Source organism: Calidris pugnax, unplaced genomic scaffold (genome assembly GCF_001431845.1).
Source record: "Calidris pugnax isolate Ruff unplaced genomic scaffold, ASM143184v1 scaffold9, whole genome shotgun sequence".
NCBI classification, from domain to species: domain Eukaryota; kingdom Metazoa; phylum Chordata; class Aves; order Charadriiformes; family Scolopacidae; genus Calidris; species Calidris pugnax.
In genome coordinates, this window is record NW_015090778.1 from 5,230,851 (window position 1) to 5,250,426 (window position 19,576).

The 19,576-nt window shown below is 45.3% G+C and overlaps 1 protein-coding gene across 1 annotated transcript in view; it reads left to right on the forward strand.

The window, feature by feature from the left end:
• The window catches only part of LOC106892464 (unconventional myosin-XV-like), a 45,331-nt gene that overhangs the window by 7,899 nt on the left and 17,856 nt on the right, over positions 1–19,576 (forward strand). The window contains 29 exon segments of the mRNA XM_014949687.1: positions 223–286; positions 804–917; positions 2,469–2,630; positions 2,963–3,076; positions 3,486–3,544; positions 3,635–3,758; positions 4,235–4,330; positions 4,931–5,062; positions 5,216–5,341; positions 5,861–5,938; positions 6,281–6,429; positions 6,551–6,596; positions 6,899–7,023; positions 7,155–7,272; positions 7,748–7,933; positions 7,935–7,981; positions 8,358–8,451; positions 9,634–9,711; positions 11,321–11,378; positions 12,935–13,065; positions 13,163–13,258; positions 15,341–15,576; positions 15,655–15,833; positions 16,531–16,603; positions 17,042–17,245; positions 17,353–17,432; positions 17,629–17,732; positions 17,904–17,991; positions 19,366–19,476. Coding sequence (XP_014805173.1) covers positions 223–286; positions 804–917; positions 2,469–2,630; positions 2,963–3,076; positions 3,486–3,544; positions 3,635–3,758; positions 4,235–4,330; positions 4,931–5,062; positions 5,216–5,341; positions 5,861–5,938; positions 6,281–6,429; positions 6,551–6,596; positions 6,899–7,023; positions 7,155–7,272; positions 7,748–7,933; positions 7,935–7,981; positions 8,358–8,451; positions 9,634–9,711; positions 11,321–11,378; positions 12,935–13,065; positions 13,163–13,258; positions 15,341–15,576; positions 15,655–15,833; positions 16,531–16,603; positions 17,042–17,245; positions 17,353–17,432; positions 17,629–17,732; positions 17,904–17,991; positions 19,366–19,476 — 3,272 coding nt within the window.

The following is a 19,576-nucleotide window of genomic DNA, read 5'->3' on the forward strand; positions in this document are numbered from 1 at the left end:
AGGCTGTTCAGAGCCCAAACTTGAATCTGTATGTTTCACAGCTCCTTTCTCTGTAATAGTCTGATACAAAACACCAGTGCTGGAAAACTTCAAAATTCATACCAAGTTGTTTGGGTCATACCCTTGTTTCTCAGCAACAACTCTGCTAAACCCCCAGAGAAATGGATCTACACAAAACCTGTCACTAGCTTCTGACAGCATCTGTTCTTGTCTTATGCTCAGTGGCATCGTGGTGGGAACATCCATCTCCCAGTACCTGCTGGAGAAGTCTCGTGTGGTATTTCAGGTGAGGACCAATGATCCCCTCCCTCTTAGAGGGTTCCTTCTCACCCTTATTCATATTTAATCTTAAATTTACTGTTAAATAACAGGGATGAGAATAAGTATGAGAATCGCTTCCCATTTCTTCCGTTAGCAAGAAATACGCCACCTCTGTATAGTACAAGGTGATCACTTACTTCATTTGAATAAAATAGGAGGTCGCTCTGCCTCACACAGGTTGAATTAAGTGACTTATTAGAGATTACTGGAAGTTAAATCTTTCCTCATCTAATTTTTCTTAATGTCTGGAGTGTGGAAAAGGTCAGATATTGGAGCTGTGTGAAAGAGACTGCTCTCAAATGGAATGTTCTTAAAGTGTCAGTGAGAAACCCTGGAAACTTTTCAAATGAAATCGTTCTTGGGTGGCTTCTGGCCTCCTCTTTTTGACCTCAGAGTTTGTGTCTTTCTGTTCGTGGCAGTATGTATGCTGTAGGGTTTTAGAACTGGGTATGAGTCAATTCTATGAACTGTGTCCCCATCAGGCCCACGGTGAGAGGAACTACCATGTGTTTTATGAGCTACTGGCTGGGCTGCCTGCGGAGCAGAAAGAGGAGTTGTACTTGCAAGAGGCAGAGTCTTACTTTTACCTGAATCAGGTGAGTGAGGTGAGGATGTTCTGCAGCAGCTGATAGAGTGAAATGGCCAAGACATCACTTCTGTTTGGTCAGTGAGGCACCTGGTAACTTTGCTTCCCTCACAGAACTATGCTAAAATCTGCTCTGCTCTTTCTCACACCTGACCTAAGAAGGACTACCTTAGTCTCTTGTGTGATCTTTTTCTCACCTTTTAGGCCCCTTGTGCTCCCAAAGAAAGCCTTTTAAAAAAGGAGTCATTGTGTAGGCCCATGGCTCCACCATGTGGTGAAGAAATCCTTTTCTCGTTGCCTTTCCTTGGATTTGCAATTTATTGTGGGACTGAAAAGAGCAGGAGGTATTCCTTTCTACCTTTAGCAAAATACTTGCTTCATTGAGTCAGTGGGTAGAAATTTTAAGCCCCTGAAATGTACTACTGGTTACAATTGATTTAAATTGAAAAATTGTTTGCCAAACTTATGACAAGCCATCACCTTGGAGCACAGTATCTTTTGTTTAAGAATGTTTTCCATATTCTAGGAGTTCAGAAGCAATAGCAAGATATCTTTCCTATTTCAGTTGTGTGGGTCAGCTTTCCCGGGTGGGCGAACTCTTTACAGCAGCTGTGCTCATGCCAGAATTCCTTGAGGAATGATTGCTATCATCTTTCCTTCAGGCAAGGAATGGACAAGTACCGTTAATGACTCAAGGATGGAGGGCAATTAAGGGCCCATCCCTTAATGGGGTTATGTTCCTATTTGGCAAAGTATCTGCATTGTAAAGTAAACTCTTCAAGGTGATAGTTATCAGGAGTGTCCCAGCCTGCTGCAGAGAAGAAAAGGGGAAAAAAATCAGATCATGGGTAAAGAAGTTAGCAGAAACTGACAAAATCTCTGTTGGATCTTGGTCTCAGCAAGAAGGAGCCCAAGGGCTGCCTGGACCTCATTCTTGTCCTCATCTGAATCTGACAATCAGCTGGAAACTTTTGTCAAAGAATGCCCTTGTACACAAAAAGGTTCTACCCCTTAAACCAGAATTTAATGAACTTTAGGGTCACAGGCAGTTAAGAGTGTCCTCTTGTAGAGAAAACCACAAGAAGAATAAGAGTAATACACCTAAGTTTTAGTGAAGCTTTGTGGCAGAGGTGAGTGGGACTGTAACCCAGGATGGCTCTTTGGGTGCACAGAAACCCATTTGCTTTTAGACGTTGGGTTCTGGTACCATTTGGAGCAGCAACTCTGACATGACTTACTTGGGAGTAGCTTCTGGCATCCCTTCTTCTCTCAAGCTGCAGTCCAGCAGTGGGCAATGGGGAGCTGGAGTGCCTGTGTTGGAACCATGATAAAAACTTACCATGTGTGGGCAAGAGAGATCTTATTCTCAATAACTTCAGAGAGAAGAGAGACTGATCTGTCATGAATGCTGAGCTCCCACTAGTGGTGTCTTTGGTCTTTTTAGTTTAGATTCTTCCAGTCCTTAAAACATTGAACCCCTCCTCTGAAGATTGCTGCTAATAGCTCATCCCTAGCCTGGGGCAAAGGGGCTGACCACGATTATCTGTCCCTATTCTCTCAGGGCAGAGCATGTGACATCCTGGGGAAAGAGGACAGTCAGGACTTTCTGGTCTTGGTGCAAGCTCTGGAGGGCATCAGTCTCTCGGCCGATCAGCTGACCTCCACCTGGGCTGTCCTGGCTGCCATTCTGCAACTGGGGAATATCTGCTTTATCTCCTATGAGGTACATTAACCCTTGGCAGCTTGGGAATGGACTGTTTGTGCTAAACATTGCTGTTATCCCATGTGATGGGACCAGGGATGTTATTCTTGACTGAAGATGATCCTTTGAAGACTATTCTGTTCTTTTGATATTATGCTCTAGACTGACCTAGGCAGGGACAGAAGATGGGAGGCAACCAAGGGTCTTTAGAGCTTGAGTGGGTCTTTGAGGAGCCAAAATGAACCTAATTGCTGGTGTTTTGGCCAGTGCAACTGAAGTGCCATTTCAAATGTTAATACTAGTGGAACTTAGCATCCCAACCACAGTTGAATCTGTTGTTCTCCGTTATTTAGAAAGAATCCTATGAACATGCAGCCATCGCCAGTGACACTGAGATTCAGATTGTGGCCAATTTGTTGCGCATCTCAGCAGACTACCTGCAGAGTGCTATCACTCACCGTGTCACTGTAAGTACCTTTATAGTGATTTCTCATCCTGGAGTGTCCTAGCCCAGTGCTCTGTCAGCAGAAGGGCCACCACCTTAGGAGGTACAAATATGGGAAGTAACAGCAGGACTTAAAATGGTTGCTGTGCCCTCAAGGCAGCTCTGTAAAGGTGGCAGAACTCACATCTAGGAGGGCTTTTTTCTAACATGAGGGGGCTTCAGGCTTAACACGTTGGTCAGCTGACTCCCACCCTGATATGTGGCAGCAAAATTCTGTTTTTACTTTTGTCTTTGATACCTGGGTAAATTCTCATGCCAAATTGAAGAAAAAAGAAAATATCCATTTATCCAGGCTGACTTCCTTGCAGATTTAAGACAATATGTGTATTTGTCAGATAATAACAGTAAGTTCCAGCTCTTTATGTATCCAGGTGACATCTTATGATCGGATCTTCACCCCTCTGTCTGTAGAAGGAGCCATAGATGCCAGGTGACTTCTGCCGTTGATGTCTGGGCTGGTGAGATGCACCCAAGGCTGCTGACTTTGCAGTAACTGATTTCACTCCCCTCTCCTACTCAGGGACTCCATTGCCAAGACTCTCTATTACCTGCTTTTTGAGTGGGTGCTGCTGAGAATCAATGAGTGGTTGGCTCCCTGGGAATCAGACTGTGCCATGGGCATTGTGGACATACATGGCTTTGAGGTTGCTTTTCCTGTTCTTGGGATATTATCTGGGCTCTAAATGCATGTGCTGATTCTCCTTGGTCACTGCCAGAAATGGGAAGGGATCTGTTGGGTACTTACACAGATGGGAGTGTGCATGCATCTAGGAGTAGATCTCTTCTTCTTTGTGCTCCTTCACAGCTTGTCTTGCCTCTTCCTGTTCAGCCTCGTCAATATACCAGACTGAGAGCTTGCAAACCAGTCATAAGATGATTTTAATTTCTCAGGTTTGTTCATATTTACTGATCAGAATGAGCTGCCTGAATCAGCAGCTGAGTGCAGCACAGCAGTGCATTAAGATGATTTTAATTTCTCAGGTTTGTTCATATTTACTGATCAGAACGAGCTCCCCGAACCAGCAGCTGAGTGCAGCACAGCAGTGCATTATGCACAAGGAGACAGGGCCTCTTGGAAGGTCTGTGTGTTGGAAGTGATGGTGCCTTCTTGCCTTTGCAGGATCTAGGAGTGAACAGCTTAGAGCAGCTCTGCATCAACTTTGCCAATGAGCATCTCCAGTGTTTTTTCAGCCAGACTGTTATTGCCCAGGAAGAGGTAAATGGAACTCAATGCCAGCAGGTGGAAGGCAGCCCATATGGAATGAGCTGAGGCAGCCTCAGCTGGAGAGTATTATTTAGAGGGGAAGCAGGAAGCTGAATAGACCTGGCCCCTTAAGCAGTGCCCATGGAATCCTAGTCCAAAGAGCTGGCTACTTAATATCTTTTACTAATTCTGTAGTAAATTAAGGAAAAGGGAGTTTGTTAGTGCCTTGCTTCCTTTTATGGATTTTATATGTGAGCTGGTCAGGACCAAGGACCCCAGACCTCAGCTGATACTTTTCAAGCCTGTTTGGTCGATTCATTATAGCATTTTATGTACCCCTCATGTCCTGGACGTGAAAGTGCATTTATCAGACTTGCTGCCTTTTACAGTTCACTTTATCACTCTGCTCTAGCAGCCTTCCTCTCTTAAATTAAGAAAATCATTAGTGGTTTCAGAAGTAGTTTCATAAGACAAAATCAGACAATTCTTGGGAAGTTCCTAGCAGCAGTGAAACACTAACTTTCTGGTGAACAAACCAAACCCCTCTGTTAACTCCCTCTACTTAGTCTTGTTTGCATGACTGGATTTGACTGCTTGGTCTTTAACATGCAGGAGGAATATAGACAAGAGCAGTTAGATTGGATTCCTATTTCCAAGATGTACAGTGAGTCATGCCTAGATTTCATTGCTGCAAAACCCCATGGCATCTTGCGTATCCTGGATGACCAGACTTCACTGACTCAGGTGAGAAGCTCTTACCCTCTTATGTGATCCCTTTCACAGGATGCTTGTGGCGAGGCAGTTACAGAGACTGTTTTTGCACAAGTATAGATGTTTTTGCCTTTGCTTCAACAGCAGCTTTTCAGCCTGCTGGATAAGTTGTCATCTCCTTTACAGGCCACTGACCACACTTTCCTCCAGAAGTGTCATTATCATCATGGAGACAGTCCTTGGTATGTCAAGCCCAAGTTGCCTTTGCCAGTCTTCACTGTGAAGCACTATGCAGGCCCTGTCACCTATCAGGTGAGCTGGCTCGGGGCTCTGAGCAGTTGGAGCAATAGGCCAACTTGGAAACATGCTGTGGATGTCCCGATGGATCAGCCCTGTGTGTTGTGAACAAAGCCCTCTCTTTGTAACTGCACATTCCTCTAGAGCATCCATTTATCAGAAACAAGGATATTCTTATTAGGAGAGGCAACTAAGCTGCCTCTGGCCAGAAGCAAAATAGGCAATGGCCTCAGCTACACAACATTGCTTGTCCCAGAGCCCTGGAAATCCAGGAAAGCTGTTGCTGCTGAAAGAAGGTGAGGGGTCCAAGCCTGCTGGGTAATGTGAAAGGGAAATGGAGCAATATATCCTAAAAGCAGAAGTCATTATCCCCTCCACTCCTGATGGCAGCAAGAACAGCAAGCTTCATTCTCTAGGGCTTTCCCCTTGTTCCACCTCTCCAGCTGTCTGCCTCAAGTCAAGGTGTGTTCAAGAGGGTTGTTTGCCTGTCTGGTGGTCTTGAATGGTGCATTAAATCAGACTTTGCCTCTGCAGGTCCACAAGTTCCTTAATAAAAACCGTGACCAGCTGCGTCCAGAGGTGCTGGATATCTTCTCTCAGAGCCACCTCAAGGTACTGTAGTGGTTCAGGATGAAGATCTTTGTTGCAGACAACTAACGAGCCACTCATTGCTTTCATGTGAGAAGCAGAAAAATCCTGGTCAGGTGTCAGGAGAACCTGGAGAAACTGTGAGGAGTTTTGCTCTACTGAAGGACAATTGGGAATTAAGAAACTCATATTTGCTTGCAGTTGATGCATTTTATATATAAACCACACAGATTGCCTGAGGATGCATCTGTGTTCCTGGCACTGCAAGGGGCAAGGGAAAATGGTCTCCCACCCAGTTTCAGGTAGAAGAGATTATTCTTTCTGTGTAATTCCGGGAACTTTGGTCATTTTCTTTTGTTTTTCCAGGTGGTGTCTCACATTTTCCAGAAGGCTAAGGCTGCCTACAGTCAGCAAAGGGAGCTGGGAACCAGAGGCAAAGGGCTCAAGCCTCAGGCCTTCACACTGGTGTCCAGATTCCAGCAGTCTTTGCAGGACCTCACAGCCAAGCTGAGAAGGTGGGAGATACTGTTCTGGTGCCATCCCTGCACTGGGCTGATTGCTGCACCCAGAACTATGTGAAGACTTCCCAGGTCAGCACAGAGAGGATGGTCAAAGGTTCTTCCTTCTGTTTTACAGGAGCCACGCCTTCTTCATTCGGTGCATCACCCCTAATCCCAAAAAGGTATGGCAGCACCCTGAGCTCCTTATGGAGTCCCTCAATTTCTTAAAGCCCTCTCCTCTCCAGCAGCTCTCCTTTTGCAGTTGGGGCTTAGACATGTGAGCTGACCATGTTCTGGAGGAGCCAGTGTCAATTGTACACCAAAGAATGTGTTGGGTTTTGTGTTCCAATGTCCATAGATGATGGCAAAATCTAACCCAAGGGCAGGACAGTAGAAGGAGAACCTTTCAAAACTCTGCCTTCTTTCTATTTTCTTTCTTTCTTTATGTCGTGTTTTACGTTTTTCTTCTGCCTTATATTCACAGCTGTCAAATATTTTTGATGTGGAGTATGTCACTTGTCAGCTGCGACATTCTGGGATACTGGAGGCAATCCACATTAGAAAGGAGGGATACCCAGTCCGTCTTCCATTCCGGAACTTCCTGGCCAGGTACAGTGGTTTACTGGCTTGGGATTCTCCAGCCACTCAAAGCCTGGATCAACTTGTCAGCACATTGTAATTTGTTCTCCGAAGACTCCAGACAGCCCTGGCTTTCATCATTTCAACATCTCGTCTTCCAGGTATGGCCTCCTGGCTGGGCGAAGGCACAACTGCTTGGAGGAGAGAGAGGGCTGTGTGGCTGTGCTGTCTCGTGTGGTGGGGAACCCCTCAGATCTCTATCAGATTGGAGTAACAAAGGTGATACCTAGAGAGAACCTCATCTTAATTGCACAGTCCCAGCCATCTGGGGACTTTTGGGGACTGGCTTTCAATGGACAGAGAGCAGCTTGGCTCTGCTCAAAGAGGGAGGGCATGGCCTCCTTTTGTTTTGCTTCTTTTCTCAAGTAAGAAGGAGGGATTTTTAGCATTTCAGATAAAGAAACAGTAGACTCTTGGCTCCAGGCGTGGCCAGCTCCTTTGTCTACTCAGCATTCCTTGATGGAAATCTGGGCTTCTGCCTTTCCTGCCTACTAAACTTAACCACTCCCTGGTTCCCTGTCCTCCACAAATGCATCCATCTCTGTCACCTCCTGCCCTCCCCAATTAAGGGAGTGCAGTTTCCTTAGCAGGGAGCCTTAAATGCTACAAAGAGATAAACCAGCTTTTGTTATCGATCAACTCTTAGACAGGCTGGCTGTTTTCCTTGTGGGTTACAGCTGTTCCCTTTGCCCAGGTCTTTTTGAAAGAGAAGGCCAGGCAGCTTCTGGAGAGACGATGGAGCCAGAGGCAGACTTGGGCTATTGTTACCCTGCAAAGGAACTTCCGATGCCGCCTTCGCCGCAGACGCCTCCGTGTCCTCCATGAGAAAGCCACAATCATTCAGGCTTACTTCCGAGGTTACCAGGCAAGGTCAGGAAGTTAATGGCCAGACAAGGAGCAGCTCTTTGTCCTTGCCTAGGACAGCAAGGTGGAGATGTGCCTGACCATGACCCTCCTCCTGTTGGCTCCTGGCTGGCTCTGCTGGGGAGGATCCCGTTACTGGAATGGTGGAGGAGGGACTTCCCAGTCTGGTCCCAATGCTAAGCAGAGGTTCCAGGGGAAATACAGCTGCTGTCAAAACTGTTATAATAACTTGCCTGTGCTAAGGTTGATACTGTGATAGCTAGAGTAAAGGATATAGGGAAAATATCCTAAGGAGGACCAGGCTTAACACAGAAAGACCAAATTCTGACTGGCTGTTTGTATTAATGTTCTATGTGGCTCATACCCTCTAATTGAGTCCACTGTCTGCCTAAATTTTGTGGATGTTTCCCTCATTAACAGTCCTTTTCACATCCTACTAGGAAGCGTTACAGGAGGCTGAAGAAGACTTTGGTGCAATTTAATACCATGATTTTAATCTCCAGACCTGTGATTCAAAGGAGAAAGTACTTTCAGGTAACAACACTTCTCAGGACCAGGTGATCTGCAGGAGCTATTTCTGCCCAAGGTAGAGAGACCTGGTGACTGGTTGAGGCCAGGGCAAATGGGTTGAATGCATTTTGCACAAGCTATTAAAAAGAAAATTGAAAACAGGAAACCTGACCACTAGTCCTTAGAGTAGCAACCAACATCACAATAGCTGTCAGCTTCATGAGGGAGAGAGTACACCTGCTGGCATTACTGGCAAAGGATGGGGTAGAGAGTTAAGGTCAGTGTTGTTGGGAGACTGCAGAGGTTCCTTTTGCCCTGCCACACCCAGAGCAGTGCGTGTTTCTGTTCCTTTTCCTGCTCCTTCCTACTTGGACAGGATCCAGCTTTCCTTTCTCCCAGGTAACCACAACAGCACAGCTCTTTTGAATCTGTTTCTGTTCTTCCAGTGTTTACTTGCTGAGGTCTCTGTACATGCAGTAGCAACAATAAAGGTCCCAAAGTTCACCTGCTGCAAAGTTCCTCCTTTCCCTCGCCCCACAGCTCTGCCCTTTGGACTTTAGCATGCCTACTGTCTTTCTCAGCCCAACCCTCATAACCTCCCATCTAGTCACACCGTTCTGCAATACAGACAAGCAGGAGAGAGAGAGAGGGAGAGACCCTCCTTTTCCATCTCAGCGTAGGAGTCAGGTGAGTGGTGAGGCTGGGGAACAATAGAATAGTTGGGAAAGGGCAGAGCTGCAAGGGAGTTTGGCTTTTGATATCCCTGCCATCCCAGGTAAAGGGGTACCTCTCCGTGGACAAGTTTGTCTGCCCATGTTCAGGCTGCATTACTGTGTTCTTTCATCCTGGGGGAGGCAGATGAACATTTCTGACAGTTTCTGTGTGCTTTTGTCCTGAGACACATCAAATGGCTGACAAGGGAAGAGAGGTGTGGCAGGGATGCTGGGCAGGTGGTGAAGGCTCTTGGTGTTGGATCATGTTGTGCAGGGCAGGTGGTGTTTCAGTGAAGCTTAGGGCTTTGCCTGGGCAAGCCCTTCTCAATACACTGTGTGGAGCCCCAAGAAGGCTCTGCAACTGTTCTGTCATTTTATCTGCTGAAGCAGGACCCCAGCTCCTGCTTATCTGCAGAGCCTGTCTGCAGAAGGAGCTGGAAGGAACCTCATATAGATCTTTTCTCACCCCTATTCCCCTTTCATCTCTTAACAGAAGGAGTTAGAGGAAAGGAAACAAAGGAGGTCATTCCTGGCCAGTGGTGACACAGAGAACAGTCCCAACCAAGGAATGGTAAGTTGTCAAACAGTCTGGGAGGGTCTGAGATAAAACAAGCCAGATTCTCGGTGTTTTCCTCCTCCCCTGTGCCCCCTCAGCCTGGGTTTGCTGGGGAACAGCAAAATATCGGGAGAGTGTACAGATCCCACAGGTATTCTGGAAACCCAGCAGCAAAAATGCAGTTTAGCCTGGTATAAAGAGCCTTCTAATACATAACTGTCTTATTTTTTTCAGTGTTTTCCAGTCTCTGGGCATAGTCAGGCATCATAAAGTGGTCCAGAGGCAGAGTACTGTATTAGTTCACATCACTGGACCTGTTCTTTGCAACTATTTTTGATAATCATGTTCTGTTGTGAAGAGCAAGAATGAGGCAGTTCTGTACAGATATATTTATAGATGATGTTGTAGAGGAAGAGAGGTATTAAAGCATTCATAACAGATTAACTGCATAGTCTACAGGGTGTTTAAGCTGTATCAGCTACTGTAAGTAACACTGCTAACTAATGTCATTATTTGTATGTTTAGATTGGGCATACATTTGCTATAGTGTATGTAGCAAGGAAATATGAATTTACATCATCCGCAGTTTTGCACAGATTTGTCAGTAACAACAACAGGAGTACTTATCATTGGGTGCTCTTTTATTATCACCTGATTCCTTGGGTGTGGATTCGGGATTGTGGAATTTCACAGTCCACTTCCAGAATATGCCGTTGAAAAACTAGATTTAAAGTCAAATCTTATTGTGAGTAAAATCAAACTGACCAAAAAAGCTGTGAGTCTATCTTTAAGCATTGCTGAGAGTTTATGTGGAAAGAGATGTCAGAATGGTGTGCTGGTAAGGAGAGGCTTTTCTATGCAGATCTTAAAAAAACAAAAAGCAAAAAAGCCGAAAGCTCAGGCTTTCTGCCTTTGGCTTGGTTTCACAGTGTCTTAATCTGAGCAGTCCTGACTGAAACACCCTGAACTACGTTATATGCAGACATTGACGCTGATACACTGTGTTGCCTTGGCCCATTTACTTCCTACCTTGCACAAATGCGTGCATCATGTGGCAAGAAATCAAGGTTCTCTGGCCAGATTGTCATCTGAATTATCTAGATGTCTAGATAATCTGTCATCTGAGTTTCCCTAGGAATCCCCAGAAGAATGGCCTGCATCAAAGATTAAAATCGGGTCTCTATTTATGCTATAGCACTCTTGGATACAGAAAGATAATAAAAAAGGCAGAAAAAGGAGCAGAAGGAAATGGCCTTTACCCTTCAACCACAATCTCTTCTGTACAATATGCCAAACTTGTTAGTAACGAGAGATGAGTCAAAGCAAGTTGATTTTCTTGTCGCTTCCCCCTGTGGCAGTTGATTTTTTTTTTTGGAATTACTCACCTTTCTCTCATCTCTTGTTTGCTGACCCATGTCATGTACCCATGTTACTGCCACTTCCCTATTTGTAATGTTTCTGAATGTTGCGTAGGCAGAAATTACTGGTTTTGCTCAGATGTTCAATCCTTGTTCTGGCCAGCTTTTCAAAGGCAGCTTTACCTAGTCTCAACAGAACAGCTCAGGGTTTATTTGTTGTTTCACTTCTGGTACCCCAGTGACTGACTTGTTCACTCTCTCCCCAGGATGTGGGACTGCTGGAGATCCCTGCAGAGCTTGCTGCCCTCCTGCACTTAGCTGAAGGTGGGAAATCCTCCCTTTTTCCCTTCTTTTCCTGCGCTGTTTTACTTTACTGGGTTTTTTCTTATTTTCTAGTAGTTTAATTACATGCTTGTTCTGCCTGCTCTCTGTCACCTGGGTTGTATCTGATTTATTACTATTGCAGTGTAAATATGATAAAGGCAAATGGTGTCACGTATATTGTTTCCCAACACGACAGGGTGGAAAGGTGAATCGGGCCACTAAGCAGGACACCAGATTAAAACTCAGTGTCTTTGTTACCTTTTCAGCTCTTCTTTTGAACTGTGCTGTTAGAACTGATGACAATGATGGTGCAAAATGTTTCGGTCAAAGCTGTGTGACAGCAAACTGTTTAATGAACTCAGGTGCCTTGCAGAGCTGGATATCTGAGGAGTAAGAACTTAAACCCATCTGTTTTCAGCTCAAAAATCTTTAAAGAAATTGAAGGTGAAGAAGTCAAAACTACAAATTTTGCACTTTCAGAGAAATATTTTTGGTTTTTCATTAAAAATTACTTCAATTACTTCTTCAAAGTAATTACTTATTTTAAAATAGAAGCAGGTAGAAACAATGTAACAACTTAAGGATGAAACAATGTAACAATTAAAGGAAACATTTTGATTGGGATGGAAAGTTGTTTAGGTTTTTTTTTTTTGTTTTCAAATCACCAAAATACCACGGACCAAAATAACTTCCCAAGTTATTGACCTGATTTTGACCATTAAGTTATTTGCAGTTTTGTTTCCTCTGTAACTTTTTGTACAACGTTTATAGTTAAGTTGCAAATGGCAGGATTTGCCTCTTTATTTTGGTATAGCATCTAAGAAAACAACAGCTGCATCTTTGGCCTTCTGCATAGTTCAGTAAAAGATACAATCAGGCAGAAGAGTCTTGTGAATTGGAGCAGACTGTGCTGGATTCCCAAATACTTCATACTTGGGAGCATATCCTTCTAGGGACTGTCGGCTGGTCTAGTGAGCAATGTCACTTGGAGCTCAGGGGACAAACCACACTGAAACTGCTGGAAATGAAAGCTGATGGGATGTAAACAGGGAGGAAGAGGAGAGCATCAGGGGACACATTGGTTTGAAGAGAGAGGAAGCACAGAAACTGTACTGCATTGAGAAATCTTTTCATTTAGGAAGATGTTTGCTTCTCTATTATTTATGATAAATCCCTCATCCAGTGCCGCCTCACAAAGACCTCTCATTTACCGAATGGTTGTCAGGGCTATCTCCACATAAGCTCTGTGTTTCCTGCCTGCTAAACTCTGCGTAACAGAATTGAAAACTCCAGGTGTTGACTGTCACCTGGGTGTTACACAGGGGTATGAGTCTGAAAGATCAGAGCTGTAAAAGCTCTCTCCTGAAGTTAGGCCTTGGGGTCTCAAGGAAATGAGGATGTGCCTGCTTGGGGATCTGAGTGTGGTCTGGGTGTCCCTGGAGCCCAGCGTGTTGGTGTAGGGCCTCAGGCAAGGTTACATGCGTGTTAGCCAGGGGGGTTGGATGTGTTCTGGCTGCCTTTCCAACTACTACAACAGAGACCTCTTTTTGTTGCAGGTCAATACCGAGCACAGACCAACCACATAACAGAGACATTGCCTCCAGAAGTCAAGGTCAAAGGTGACCTTTCCCTCCCATCCACCATCAATAGCTATCCTTTCTCCTCCTTCATTACATCACACTTCCAGGTGGGAACTCTTTTTATATCTCTTCATTGCTTCCCCACTGGGAAGACACACAAGTTCTAGTAAAACTCTGCATTTCTGTCCTTTTGTTTCTTTGTAGAAGGCAGATTTCCCTGCCCCTGGTCAGCTTCTGCAGCACCCCTTAACCCGTCTGGATGCTAAATACCAGGAGAGCGCGCTTGAGATCAACAAACTGGTAAGAGATGTCTTTCTGACCAGGGCCTTGTTGACGAACAGGTGGGTGTAGGACAATGTTTTAATGCTGTTATACAACAAGATACTGGTGGTAGGTACTGTTCCTGCAATATCTGGAGGCTCAGGAGAGCAGAATAAATTTAGCCTTCTAGGGGAACTGGAGCAGAGATCACATGCAGCTCCTTAGGGTTGCTGAGATCTTGGTGAGGCACAGACAAGGCATAGACCAATGGGATCAAAGTGAATCGCCTGGTGATGTAGCCTCAGAATTTGGCAGAACACACAGGATTTACACCGCTAAGCCTTAGTTTGCCAATGTCCCAGATTCAGTAACAATGACAGTATAAGGGAGATCTGTCTTCTCAAGCACTGATTCTTATCCGTCAGTCACAAAATGTTTAATTTAACGAAATCTTTTCCATGCTGTGGTTTATAGCAAATCTATTGATTGTATCTCAGGCATACAGTTGCGTCAGTACAGAACAGGGAACAGTGAACTGTTGTACAAAGGCTGGAGAAAGGCAGGGACTTTGTCATCAAGAAAACAACACCTGGAACCACACCCTAATTCTGTAGTGTTTGCATGAGGAGGATGGTGTTGTTTCGTTTCTGTGAATGTGAAGCATAGATTTCTTCTTAAAAATGGTAATGTTGACTCTCTGGAAATAGAATGAAACTTCAGATAATTTCTAAGTAAATCTGGTAATCCTTTTGAGAATTAAATGTAATTAAAATGAACCCATTAGGAAAGGTAATACCTAAAACCAGTCCCTTGTTTTGTCCTAATAATCCCAATTATAGAAAAGCGTAAGCGTCAATAAAATTCTGTGAATACGATTGTGTTTAAGCAGACTACTATTATGTTTCCTGAAGATCAAAGATAATTTTTCTCCATTGCTAATTAAAAGAATAAGCACTATTTCTTTGGCAAAGTCTGTAATACACAGGGATTTACTACAAAGAATTTAATGAGAACTAAACAACTGCCATCTCCTGTTTTTCTCAGTGAATCTCTGTCACGCTTACTACCACTGAAGATTTTAAGAAGTGTTGTTCTCTGAGTTAAAAATAGGCCATCACTCATAAGGATGAGTTTCAGAAGGAGATAAGGATGATCTCAGAAGGAGAGATGGGGCTTTGAGCAACCTACTGTCATGGGAGGTGTCCCTGCCCATGGCAGGGGGGTTGGAACTTGATGATCTTTAAGGTCCCTTCCAACTCTAACCATTCTCTGATTCTATCAGAGAGGTGGTGGAGTCTCCTTCTCTGGATACATTCAAAACCCAACTGGACACGTTCCTGTGCAACCTGCTCTAGGTGGACCTGCCTTGGCAGGAGGTTTGGACTAGATGAACTCCAGAGATCCCTTCCAATCCCATACCATTCTGTGATTCATAAACGTTCTTTCCAAAGCTGTCCATGGCACGTTTTAGAAAAATTTTAATCTAATGTCATATTGAAATGTAGAGGCTGAAAGAAATGATTCTGTACCTAAGGGTGAGAAATACAAATTACAAAAGCATCTAAGATGTTGATATGCATAACCAAGAAGCTGAATCATTGCTTAAGTGAGTCGGTTGAGATACCACATTTTATGCTACTTGGTATAATATTAACTCAACATTCAGCTGTTAGACAGTGTTTCCTCATGTCTGGCTCTGAGCTTTTCTCAAAGATCATCTAAGCATCAATTTCTTTTACATAGTTTTACTGCTAGGCAGCCTGTGGTCTCGGACACAGTAACAAACAGCCTACAGTAACTTGCTTGTGTGTCTGAGCTCTGCCCAAAGAAGGGGAAGCCTTTTGCCAAAGAACAAATTCTGAGTCAGAGGCATAATTAAGAAGAGACTGAAGTCATCCTGACTTTTAGTCAGGGTCCAGTCTCTATGAACACAGCCTCACAATATCCCCAGAACTTAAGTGGTGTGCAAAATCTGAGAATTGATCCAGATCTGAGTGTTGGCTGCTCTTCTTAGGCTGACAAACACCCTGGTGTCTACAACCAGGTTGTCACCTTACAACACAGTTTGGGACAGAGGGTTACAGCTAGAGTTCTCTCTTTTTTTCCCCCGGATGCTTCTAGATTTTGCGGTTCATTGGTGACAAGACTCTCCATGGCTGGCAGGAGATACTTCTGGGCAACTACATTGCTGGGAGAGGTTTGAATAATGTGGCTCTGCGCAATGAAATCTTCAGTCAGGTGGTTACCCAGGCATGGAAAAACCCAGACATGGAGCACAGCCAGCGAGCTTGGGTCCTGATGGCGACTTTGCTGAGCTGCTTTGCCCCGTCACCAGCACTGGAGAAACCCTTGCTGAAGTAAGGAGGAGAAAAGACCTAGCTACACTTTCATTAAGAGAGATGATCAGCGTGCTAAATGCAGTTGCCTTTTCCTAGATTTGTGTCAGATTATGGCATGGATGGCTACAATGCTGTTTGCCAGCACAAGATCTTGACAGCAGCACAGCACACAGAGGGAGACTCTACATTCTCTCGGGCCTACCCTCCAACTCAGCTGGAGTGGATTGCGAACCAGAGGAGAGGGAAGATGGTGCTGGATGTTCATACCTTTAATGGTAACTTGTGCTTCTGCCCTTCTGCTGTCTTCTAGTCCCTAAAGACTTTTCTAGTGCAGAAATTGGCATTCAGAAAACAATTCCCTCAGCTTAGTAAAAAGGGATCAGGACACTTCTGGCTGGTACAACCACGGGGGATACAAGCACCTGAACCTAGACCCAAAAACCAAAGTCTCAGCCTGATGAGACTGGCTACTGAGTCTAAGGGATTAGATTCTTCTGGGTTTGGGCCCATCTCAACAGAAGGCTGTTCTGGTTGTGCATCTCCGTGGGTCTAGTTTTTCTGTTATCCATTTCTGCACAGTCCATGCAGCAGCAACTGCTGCCATTGTTACAGGACTTTCTGCCTTTCTCCCTTCTCAAATAATGTCTTATGCTGCCTCTTGAGTGATCAGAAGGTCTGTGAATTGAATGCAGATTATCCCTGCTCAGCCTCCTTGGTGGGTGAAGTGGTGGCCTGAGTCAACTGCGAGGGTTTTCAGCTGTCTGGTTGGAAATACCAGCCTGTGCCATCAAACAGTTATTTGGGACATGAATGTGTTCATGTGGAGCCCTCCACATGCTTTCAGTCCTCCTGTGGCTGCTCAGATGTGTGTAAGACTCTCCAGCTGTGCTCTGCCTATGTCCTATGGAGCTTAAGTGTTGCTTTGGGTCCTGCCAGGAGGGCTGTGTGTACTGACTTTCTTTTCTGTGCTAGAGGAGAAGTTCTCAGCTGAGGTGGAGTCCTGGATGACTGGGGAGCAGTATGCAGGCTGGCTGCTGAGTGCAAGGTACTGCCAGGGGATGGGAGAAGATCTGGGGGTGTAAAAGTGGCTGTCACTAGTTCTAACGTTCAGACTAATTGGCACTGCAGGCTAGAATTTACATGATCACATGTGGATTAGCCACTCTTTCCCCACTCCTGCGCTTGTGCCTCTCCATCTGTGTCCATAAACTGTGGGCTTCCTTAGGAATAGAGGAATAACTTGTGTGATCTGGGAAAGGAGCTTCAGAGAAAAGCTTAAAAAAAAAAAAAAAAGGACAAATCTTGAGTGATTCTAGCTTTTTTTCCTGACCCTGGGCACTTAATAGTTGATTCACGCCCTAGACCTTAAGGACTTAAGCCAGGATAGACAAGGCAAGAAGAAGCTGAATGCAAGGTTTTCCTTTCTCTCTCTTTCCCCTGCCTACCTGGACACCTTTTCTCTCCTTCCTTTCTCTGTCACCAGGGGCTGTGATAAGAACTGTCGAGGGTGGTCTGTCTCCATGTTTACTGGCAACACATGGCAGGACTTGCTGGGCTGTGACTTTGTGATGGACCTCATTGGAGAGATGGAGGAGCTCAGTAACTTCAGCAGCCCCTCTCAGTCCTCAACTGAGTATCCTATCACTCCTGAAATGGACAGAAGCTCCCAGATCTCTGACCTGGATTCGTAAGTCACCTAATCCTCCTGCCCCACCACTTGTGGCCCTGTCACCCAGTGGCTTGTCTTTCTCTCAGCACTCTGTGCTGTCCTCATCTCATTTTCCTCTTCAACAGGATTCCTCCTGCTCCAGGCATCCAGGCCCCTTCCTTCCCACCACCGAGCCTGCCTCCAGAATTCAACAATCTCAATCCAGGTAAGTTCTTGCCCAGGACTGTGGATGGCACTGGGAAGGGCCAGATGGGTCCCTTGGAGCAGAGGGGAAGACAAATGATTCTTCTTGATGTAGAGCAAGGAAAGGGTTCCACTCCAGAATGTGAATGTCTAATAGGGACTGGAGACAGGGGAATGTTCCTTACCTGCCTTGTCACCAGACTTCTCTCTGCTCTTAGATCCAAGATTCAGAGATGACCTGAGGCCTGTAGGTCAGGTAGGCTTGGATCACTATGTGGATGATCTGTTTGACAATGTGCTACATCAAGGCTCCGGAGTACCAGTAAGTCACACTCACTTTCTCTCTACAGTGCTCCTGTCCCTGTGACTCTCTCAAGCCTCTGACTCTGCCTGTTGACTCTGCTTCTGCTCATCTCAGATATGCCTTTGAATGGCTTTTCCTCTTGAAGTCTGTCTCTCTGAGCTCAGACAACTCGTTTTTTTCTTGATACAGGATATGGAAAACAGGGAGAGTCTGACTGGGCGCATGAAAGGAGGTGGGAAGATTGGACCCACACAGAGAGGAATCTTTCCTTCTACAGGTCTGTAAGGGGATGGGGACAGGTGGGGACACCTGTGGGACTACATAACCTTCAGAGAGCATGAGTCAGGGAGTCCCTTAAAAGCTAATTATTGCATAGGCTCAACTGATTCATGAAGAGCATTGGTCTTTAGAGTAGGTCATCAGAAGTTGCACTCCTCACTCCCACGTGTTGGGAGATAGATGCTTTGGGGAAGGTGCTCAGTAAGGGTACCACCTTTGTTCTGCTTTTAATTTCTCTCTTGAGTTGATCTTGGAGTCAAGGCAATAGATAGCTTGCTTCTGACCCAGGTCACCTCTTCCCTAGCCCAGTACTCATAAGTCTTGTGTTCACCTTCTATTTACCTATGTTTTCACAAAATAGTTGCTGCCTTTCTCAGGGGAGGGTTTTAATATTTCTTATTGCTTCCTTACAGACTTTCCCATCATCTCTAGCTATTCCTTGGGTTAGTAAGTCTGAACCTTGTAAAGGTTCTGGTTTGTGTGTTTGGTTTCTTTACTTTTCCTCATTTCTCTGGAGCTAAGACTCTGGTATTTTGAGTAGAATGGAGTCGAACACCAGTGTATTAATGGCACTGAGAAATCTGCATGTGTAGCAACATACCCAGCTGTTTCAGAAAAGTAGGGAATATCCTGTTCAGATCATTCCGGAGTCTGGGAATATTTTTGGCAATAGCCTCTACAGCAGTAGAAGCTCTGGGGCATGACAACTTGGGGCATGGCTACTTATATCAGAGAGGGATGTGAAGATCTCTCCATAGCATCCCTGGGCCGTTCTCACTGGCAAGGACACCCTGTCCAATAGACCTGTGCTGTTTGCTGACTTACTTCTAGCTGAGACTGATCTCCATGCCCCTTGCTCTGCTGGCTTTGCCCTCAGTGGGATTTCTGTTTTGTGGCCTCATGTGGGACCTGGCTGCTGGGAGAAGAGGAATTCCTTTCTCCCCACGGTTCCTTCACATGATACGTAATGCCTGGGCACTGTTCATTCACCCTTGCTACCTGCTGCAAAGAGACAAATATGGATCTGGCTGTCCCAGAGATCTTTGCCCAACCCTCAAGAGAAACCCTTCTCTGTAATCATAGATAGACAGGAGTTATTTATATGCTTAGTCATCAAGGAGAGTGGTCTCCTACACTGCAGAAGCAGGGTCTGGATCCTGCTATTGTAAATTCTGGCAGGCCACATATTTCTTATAGGTTTCCTTTTTCCACCTGAGTTTTGCTGTGTCCTGCTGTGTGTGAGGAGATAAACTATTCACATGTCCTTGTTGTTGGCACATGTGGAGAGTACCCAGCCTATGTGATGTGTTCTGTGGGGCTTTCTGAGCTGTGATTCCCCAAAAACACTGTGTGTGTGGCCTTTTGCCTCTAGGCTTCTCTGGAATGACTCAAACACCAGTTTACCAGCCCATGCCTTCCATGATGGGGATGCCAGCAGCCATGCCTATGATGCCAGCGGCTGGTGGGATTGCACCTATGCCAGGTAGTAAAGGTGTTTCAGTAACTCTGCAGGGGTGGAAGGGTGGCTGTCCTAATGGAGCCTGGATATTGGAATGTTGGGTGAAGTGCACAGTGAAAACTCA